The 9,272-nt window shown below is 44.7% G+C and overlaps 1 protein-coding gene across 9 annotated transcripts in view; it reads right to left on the bottom strand.

The window, feature by feature from the left end:
• Window positions 1–605: 605 nt before the first annotated feature.
• The window catches only part of LOC118787886 (transcription factor SOX-6-like), a 170,839-nt gene continuing 162,172 nt past the window's right edge, over window positions 606–9,272 (bottom strand). For 8 of the 9 annotated variants that reach the window (XM_036543630.1, XM_036543628.1, XM_036543634.1 and 5 more), the window contains 3 exons: window positions 5,070–5,243; window positions 2,586–2,802; window positions 606–1,035 (listed from right to left, as the gene is read on the bottom strand). In XM_036543630.1, coding sequence (XP_036399523.1) covers window positions 732–1,035; window positions 2,586–2,802; window positions 5,070–5,243 — 695 coding nt within the window. In that variant the 3' untranslated portion in view covers window positions 606–731. The remainder of the gene's footprint in view (window positions 1,036–2,585; window positions 2,803–5,069; window positions 5,244–9,272) is intronic. The other variant, XM_036543635.1, reaches the window with a different exon arrangement.

Genomic DNA, 9,272 nt, shown 5'->3' with positions numbered 1-9,272 from the left:
CGGTAAAATATGAAAACAACTTAATAATAATAATAATAATAATAATAATAATAATAATAATAATAACAATAATAATAATAATTTGGGAATCTGATGCTTTCCCTTGGTGCTTGCTAGCACACTTGTGGACTTTTCATCTTAATACGAAATTTAATTGAGTATGTTTTTCTTTCTGTTTTTTAAATAGTCAGGTTAAAAACACATTCACAAGCTGTTGGCTGGCACAGCATACCTGAGTGAGAATATACAACCCAAATCAAAACAGTAAAGTAAGCTATTAAAAGCATTCAAAAGAAAATATATATGTAGATATTCATAGGAAAAAAAGTAAGACTGTGAGAGCTATGGATTCATATTAAAGGTTAAATTTCAAGTCCTGACATCCAAAGTTGTAAAGGCAAAACAACCTAACTGAGCAAATTGTCCATAAAGAAAACACAAAAAAAGAAACGATGAAATGAAAAAAAAAAAATGAAAACAATCAAACTGCTTCACACTTTAAGAAACATTTAAGACCAACAGCTGAATCTGCAGGAGCCACACATGCATGCAGGCTCTGTAAGAATACATGTTCAGAAGGGAGGAGTTTCTCTCTCTTTCACTCATTTCTGTTTCCTTCTATGTCTTCGTTCCTTTCTTCCTTTCGCTTGTCCTGATTCTCTCTGGTTCGAATCTGTCGGTTTCTCGCCGGGGGATGTTGGGGGGGTTTGGCCGGAGGCGGAGGGCCGGGCTCAGTTGGCGCTGACCGGCTCCCGCGCCTCGTTGTCGCTGCTGTAGTCCGATTTGGGCTCGTCCTCGAAGTCCTCGTACATGTCCATCTCATCCTCGCCGTTGACGGCGTCGCCTCCCACCATGACGCCCGTCTCCATCTTCATGCCATAGGTGCTCTGGATGACGGGGATGGCCGGCTCGGGGCTCGCCGAGTTGCTCGAGCAGTCCGACGTCATCTGCGGGGAGGGCGTGGTGGTTGCCATGGTGATGGCCCCGGGGTAGACCACGCCTGCGCTGGTGCTGATGGGGATCTGCGGCTGTTGCCTGAGGAACAAGCAAAGGCACACAGGCGGAGAAAGGTTAAGAACAGAGCCTGGAGGCAAAGGTAAATCTCTACAGGCATGTAACCATCATGGAACGAGGTTCCAAACAGACTAACAAGTCTGTTCCACCTTCAATTAGTCTCAACAGTCTCAGCTTAACTACCACTCCACGCTCACTTCAAGCACACCTTGATACAAAGGTTCCATCAGAGACACGCGAGAACCGTATCAACCAAAACAATTATAGCCTAAGAGTTTTAAAGAGGGGGAGGAATGCTGAAAGCATGCATCACTCAACTCAGCCCCCAGGCGCCTCATTTTAAGTACTGTAATTGAGAAGATTAACTGAAGTTTTCTATATGTACGTTATATATTCACAGCTAACAGTACCTCTGTGGAAATGATTTGGGAGAGGTTCTGGCAGCACAGTTTTGAATTAAATTGCATAAAGCGTTTTTTGTGACATGGAGCCAATTGGTAGCCCTTGCGCGGTCCTGTTATTTTGCAGCGTGATTGAAACTCCAGAGATCGCGTTTCTCACTGGTGTAATGCGAGCACCTGGAGCAGGCTTCTCCGCGCTGACCACACGCAATAAATTACGGAGTAAAACTCGAGACGTCTGCCCTGCAGCCCTTCCTTAAATTAATACTCACGTTTTATATCCTATAATAATGTCTGCGTCCAATTTCTCCGCTCGCAGGCAGCTATTGTCTTAATTTGATAAATTACAAGCATTAAAAGTCACCCGAGTTTAAAGCCGTGCACTTGCAAACTCATTCGGGTAGGGAATTAGTTTTAACGTGCCACAAATGTTTTTTATTAAACCATTGCAACTGTTTTTCAGCATCGTCTCTACGCATGTAATGAGAGAGTAACAAATGTTTATGGAAAAAAAAAAGGATGAACTGATATCGTTTAACAGGGCCGTTCGTTAGAACTGTGCGGGAAAGTCATTTATCAGGAGAAACAAGACTTAATGAGCTCCAGTATTAATGTAATCAGGTCCATTACAGGGTCAGGGTCTCTGTGTAAGATGCTGGCACACACTCACAGCGATGGTGAAATACTGTAACCTGCCTGTTGTGTGAAGCTTCCCTCCTACTCAGCAAGCATAAGGAAAACACTGTCTTTAACTGAGCAAAAAATTACAACCTGGAACATTTCATAAAAATGGTAAAAAGGTACATGATATTTTTAAAAAAAGATTTAAATTCTGGCCTCATATTTCTGCTTATCCTCACACTAAACAGAGGAACCACAACATTACAACTACAGTACAACACAGGTGCCATTCTTACAAGGTGACATCTACACAGGTGCTACCCTTACAGCGGTTTTACTGAACGACTACTACATGGCTGGTACTCCCACACAGGTTTTGACTGTACATGACGCCTGACTATAAAATTGATAAACTTAATTTTGAATGGATACTCTTATGTTCTATTGAGCTGGAAGTTGCTCTGAATTATAGTGTCTGTTAAATAAATGTAATGTAATGTAATGTAATGTAATGTAATGTAATGTAATGCAAATGCTCTGATGCTCTACCCCACGGTGAAGAACTGGCGCATCTCCTGCCTCCGTGAGCGCATCATTTGCTTGTACTCGCCAATGCGCAGCTTCTTGCCGTCGATGATGCAGGTGCGCTTGGGCCGGGGCTTGTACTTGTAGTTGGGGTACTTCTCCAGGTGGATCTTGCTCAGGCGGGCCTGCTCCTCGTAGTACGGCTGCTTCTCCTGGTTGGTCATGGCCTTCCAGCGTGAGCCTGCCGTGGATCGCCGGCACAGGTGGGAGAAGAAAGAGAGGCGTTTTAATTCAAGCAAAAAAACTAAATCAAACTAGCAGCCACCGCTCTGCCTGGGCTCTTTGAGTGCAGCTTGTTTTGAATGCGTTACATGAATGCCAAACAGAGCCATGAGTTTTGGTTTGCTCTATATGTTTTGCCTATTTAGCGAGACAACAATGACATTCATTATGTGTAACCAAAAGAGAAGACTGAGTTGAATTATCAACATCAGCATTAGATCTGCAGTGTTAATAGCACAGACTACAGTCACAGCAATGCAAAGGTCATTAAAATAATTCATTATGCACAGTTTTTTTTTTTTGGAAATTTAATGAATACATCTAGTGCCGCAATTTTTTTTTCCTCAGTGGTTGCAGCTGATCGGGAGACACAGGAGTGCACCGAGCAAGTCAGACAGAGGGCGATTAACACAGCGTGATTGGTACCAGAAGTGCGCACATCTGCAAGGTTCCATCACAGCCAATTCCACCCAAGAACCCACAGGATGCGCACTAGAGTCCAGCTCTCTCCTGGTGTTTACTCATCATTTATCTCGTGTGTTTTTTTTTCCCTCTTATTAGGAAACCATCAGGTTACGTTTCTGCACCATCACTTCCGCTCTCCAGCTGCACTGTTTCACTGACACAGCGAAACGGCACAGAGTTACAGACCTTTCAGCTCGGCCATTTGAGGGCCCGCATTAGCGGAAACAACAGGCCAGTAAATATTTTGCACGCCCGCGGTGCATCAGGGCTTTGATGCATGATGCTCGGTGCATGATGGGACTTTTAGTGCGGGTGATCTATTGGCTTTGAGAGTAAAGGGAAGAGACCCATTTAGCCGTGTCATTTTTCATAACATATAATGCCTGGCCGACAGGCTGTAAATCCCTCTGAACAGGTTGGAGGTCTGATTGAGGTACCACACAGGGTTTTGCACAGTGACAAAGTCCTCCACTGGCTAGCCCTGCATTAGAATATTTCAAGCAATGCTGACGTGCTTTGGCAGCTGCAATATGTGTCCATTAATATGAAGCAGACTAAAAGTAAATGGATTTAGCACACATTTGAATTGGCAAAGGGCTTTAAAATGAATTCATACATTCTGGTATATGTATATTTTTTTTTCCAAACTATATAATTAATATTAACACTGCTGCACAGTCAAGGTAGGTTTTCTTTGTTAGAGGCAGGTTTCAAATGAAACGTGAAGTGAAGGCAATGTAGCTCGTTTCTCCTCTAAAATCTATTTCCAACATTTCATTGAATTACATTTCTCACACACACACACACACACATATTTGTATTATACTTCACACACAGTTCAGGCTTCAGGCTGGAACAGTACGGCTCTTCAATAGCCGTGGCCAGGCAGACCTTCCATTTACTTCAATAGCGTTGCAGTGTTTTATGAATGGCGTTCTGTTTCGTGTTGTTATTAACATAGTGCTTTTAAACGCTGCACATTTATCACTATTGCCAAAAGCCAAATAGTAAACTGTTTATGCACAGCTGAAAGGGTATTCATGGCAGGAGGGGAGACACTCAGGCACCCATCAGAATTTCATAAATAAAAAAAAACAGAAATGTATTTATAATAACATCTTGTGTGTTCATAGTAGCTGAATTTTTTTTTTTTTTTTTTTGACATGATCATTTTATCACTAGCATTACTGTACAGTTGCCTCTGTGTCCATAATAACACTACAGCACAATTTACTTAATTTGATTATTATTATATTATGATAATATTCAAACAAGCTCTTTGGATCATCTGACCACCACTTCTACTACAACTCTATACAAACTCCCAACTTGTCTCAACCATACCACCCAGTCAAATGCTAAACTTTTCTTGTCGCAACTGTGGTGTCATCATTCTATCTGGATTACCACCCTATCACAACATACCTAGCACATATAACCACACATACAATACAATAACAAGCTTAACATACATCAGCTACTATGCCTGTGCTATACTGATGCTATACTATTAATGACAATGCTATACTGTATTATCCTCCATTTCCATATTTATCGTCTCTAATCACACCCATCACTCTGAGTATAATGATACAACCAAATGCACTCTTCCATTCTTGTTACCTAGATCATTCACCATCCCAACTCCAAAGTACCTTCCAATTAATTACTGTCTACTTCCTCTCTGATTGTGACACTGACTGAGAACATCAGTAGAGAGCTGGTCAGTGCAATAATACTACACGTATGAAGCCTTCTTACCAAGGATTTTGCTGATGTTGGAGTTGTGCATGTCTGGGAAGGCCTGGAGAATTTTCCTGCGCTCGTCTTTGGCCCACACCATGAAGGCATTCATGGGCCGTTTGATGTGGGGCTCATTGCTGTTCCGTCCCCTGCTTTCCCTGTAGACTCGCGCCTCTGCGGTGCTGGCGCCTCCTGTTGGCCAACAATAATATTGCTGTGGTTTATCTGAGGAGCCATTGACCTCTTTGCTCCCTGGAAACACCAGAGCAAGAAGAAGAGAGAACAACACAAACCATTAATCAGTTGCTGCTACTGCATCACAGCGATGGCCTAGCTTTAGATCTGCCATACTCACATCACTGGGAGTCTGGTGACTGGTAGCCATAGTGTTAAAGAAGGAAGGAAAAATATTTTTCATACTTCCTCTCTAAAGGAACAGAGTGAGCCGGACTCCATGTTTCTAAATGTAGAACAAGGTTTCATTGTGAGAGTCTCGGCGTGCCACCCTCTGAATCCACCGGAGCCAAAAGAAGAGGACCTCTACTTTAATGACTGTTAAATATTTTTCCTGGGTCTTTGCAAGCATTTGGGCTCCTGCGTCCGACCCCATACGTTTCGAGATGATGTCTGCAAAGTCTCAGAAAGACACGTAAAAATGCCAACCTAAATAACAAATATGGTCTACAGCCATTTACATCAGGTGGAGGGGGGAAGAGGACTTTGCCAAAATCCTACAGAACCCCATTATGGACATGATATGTGAGGAGAGACTGTTGATAGAGAGGAATGCCACACAGTGCTCTGTTTAAATAAGGCCATTCAGAACTGCAACGATACATTATTGCATTTAACTTTAAAGTGGAAAGAAAAATATTTTCGGTGTGCACGCACATCGCCTCCGTTACTGTGTGAGAGATGAGAAAGAATGAAATAAAAACAGCATGAATATTTAAACAAACAAAAACGTCGATAAACAAGCCTTGAAAAATAAAACAAAAAAGCTTTCCATATGCCGCCATACATCTTTAATGATCCACAAAAAAAAGAGAAGGAAAGAGAAGAAGAGGAAGAGAAGAGAAAGCTGAATGAAATGTAAATACAGAATTGTCTTGAAGTGACGTTATGTTCATCACTTCAAATTAATCTTGCCCCACTACCAACGTTGAATTCTTATTACTTCAAGGTGTAAACAGAATCAAAATCTAACTGAGCAATGAACCATCTCATGATGAATATATATTATATATATATATATATATATATATATATATATATATATATATATATATTCCAAGCGATCGCTAGATCAATCGTGGAATGAAATCAAAGCAGGCCCGAGACAGCCAGACCTCTCAAGCACTTCTTTCCCTCTGAGATTTCAGCCACATATCTTGCCAAGCGTAGAAGGTCACCGCACCCGACCCTGCTGCAACAGCAGTGGACGGCCGTGCACAGGCGGGGGCCTTGTGCTGACAGCAGTGATCCAGCAGGCTGACGTCAGGGGGGGTCCTGGCTGTCCAGCAGGAGGCTCCAGTGTCCTGGCCCCTGCTGGACCGGCGTCAGCGGCGAGGGGCCGTAAATCCATTCTCACCGGTTCATGTTTAACAGTCATACCAACACATTTATGAGCCATAAAGGCTTCTCTTTATCTGGCAAGCCAGCACAATATGCTTATTCACACCGTCACGGTACATCAGACAGGGTCCTGGGGCTTTGCGCGCCTCCAGGCGGTGCAGCCTCTCGTCGTTTTACACCCACTGGCTGACTCGCAAAGCCTGCAGTCACACCAGACATCTGTGGGCCAACGCTGCGCCTCCCTATTCTACCTGCCCTCAGCGCACATGGACCCGCAATACCTTTCACGGGGATGGCCGGACAGGGTCCTTTGAGGACCCAGCCGCCGGCAGATCAGAGCTCGTCAGGAGCGAGGAGCCAGCCCTCGAACACATCAACACGAATATCAAAGGGTGTGCATTCCCGTTTCCGTGACGACTACAAAAGCGCGGACTGAACCGGAGACCGGCCCCGCGCTTGCAGCAACGCCCGCCGCCTCAAGTCGTCAAGGATGCGGGGATAATACACTACCTCACCGCCAACCGTCCCCACAGTACATTAATTTCATTTAGCACGCACTAACCGTATAGGATAAATTGATTTCACTTTGTGTGGTTTTGACAGCCGTGTTTATTGTGCAGTGAAATGTAGTGTGGAGCAGGGCTGACAGTATCCATCAGCGCGGGGGCAATCTGCTGACTGCCGGGCCCTGATGAAGGCATCCATTACGCCGCTGGCGAAACGCTCGTTCAGACACGACAGCCACTGTCTGCTCCCGCGGATCGCTCGCTCTAATTTATGATGCCCCCTCTCTGCCATTACTTTACTGCTGACACTGATTCAGCAATTTATATACTGGCATGCATGCACAGGGGCAGAGGTGCAACACAACGCTAACAGAGTCGCCAGGGGTGGGGGAAAAACACGCCGCTTCAATCAGTTCACCAGAAAGGGTTAATTAGGCCTGAATTCTGAATTAGGGGCAAGTACTAAACTGAACATTTTTAATTTTGTATTAATTCATCTTTTTTTTTAAAATTCTAGTCTGGACAGGCAGTTTAAGAAAAAATCTAAAGACGTGATGTTTTTATCTTCACAACTGAACATAGTATGTACTGCTGTAAATTGCAGCCAAACATCATCACTCTCCAACAGGAACCCCTCCTCACTGTGGTACTCTCTCCCCAACTGCTCAGTTGGCTTCTTTGTTGTGGGACTAAATGGATCCAGGCCCTGAGCACAATCAATCATCCGAACGCAGCGGACCGCACGCCCGAGTCCCGTCCTCGGTATGTGTGAGGCTGGTGAGGATCTTGCGTTTCCCCCGGGGACGGGAGACAGGCAGCGCACATGTGCCCGGCAGCGCCGTCGCTCCGCGGGCCTCGGGTCTCTTTTGGAGCGGCGGGTGGTCCCTACTCCCCCCCTCGGCGCAGCGAGCTCCGCCATCGCGATCTGCCTTAATCGAATCCAGCCTGCGAGCGGCGGGCCCTGCCAGCTCACTGCACGTCACCCCCCCCCCCCCCACACACACACCCCAAACATTCAATTTACAGTGATCTCTGTTTCCCCACAATGAAGAAAGGAAGGGGGGTGGGGGAGAAGCCAGTGACAGCTCTGACATCTACAAATTAGCATTCATTGATTTCTTTTTTTAGGAGGTGCCTACTTAGGTGTGCAATTGTGTAAGTAAATACAGATGTTTAGCTCTGGCAGGGGTGGCCTACAAGGGGGCAAACACTGGAGAGGGGCTGATCTTAATAGATGTTATTGTGATTTATGAGGCCTGGTGTAAAATGTGACAGAGAGATGCGTGAATCCCTTTTTAATCTGTCTCACCAGAGAAAGAGATAGAGAGAGAGAGAGAGAGAGAGAGTGAGAGAGAGAGAAACAGAGAGAGAGAGAGGTGAAGCCCTGCCCATCACACCTGCCAGCTGCAGGCCTGGACTCGTAAGGACGCAGGCCGCAGCGAAGAAAGCCAAGCCCTTCTGCTGCTCCTTGCATTTCTGCTTTGTTTCTGAGGGCGCGCACAAGCGTCCTGAACATCCACTCCGCTGAACAGGCAACAATCACGCGAACCTGCCAGTCCCGTTCGTGAAAGGAGATAAAAATGCCTCTCTATAAGATATTAAGGGCTGACAATGGGGCTTCTCTGCTGGAGGGGGATAAGCTCTGAGATGAACGCACATTAGCAGTTACGACACAAGCCCAGGGCCCTCATTCAAGTCACCACTCATACTTTTGGTAATTAAACCCTTACAAATTGCAAGCGCTTTCAGGCTGACTTAAACTTTTGAATCTGTGTTCTTCTCCAAGCTGGATATGCCGAACTGTACCGTGCTTAAGCAAGGTGAAAAACACAACATGTTACCACTTGTGCCCTGGAGCGATTATTTTTGTCTTATACGTCTCACCTTGCATGCCTTCAAGTTAGACATGTTAAATTCTTTGTTGTACCTCCGGTAATTCAGCTTGTCTCAATAGAGGATGACCTAGGCTGACATTCTGCTTTGTGTTCTGTGGGATCTAAAAAACAAAACAAACTCCCTGCTCTATAGAATGCCATGGATGAGTTCCAGAAATACAGGAACTATAGAGATATAATGACAGCACCAGATGTGCAAAACTACAATGCTGAAGAAAATTACTATAATATTCATTCTTCTAACA

This window comes from Megalops cyprinoides, chromosome 13 (assembly GCF_013368585.1).
Source record: "Megalops cyprinoides isolate fMegCyp1 chromosome 13, fMegCyp1.pri, whole genome shotgun sequence".
Lineage (NCBI taxonomy): Eukaryota > Metazoa > Chordata > Actinopteri > Elopiformes > Megalopidae > Megalops > Megalops cyprinoides.
Note: the sequence above shows the minus strand (reverse complement) of the source record. Positions and strands in the feature narration are given on the sequence as shown.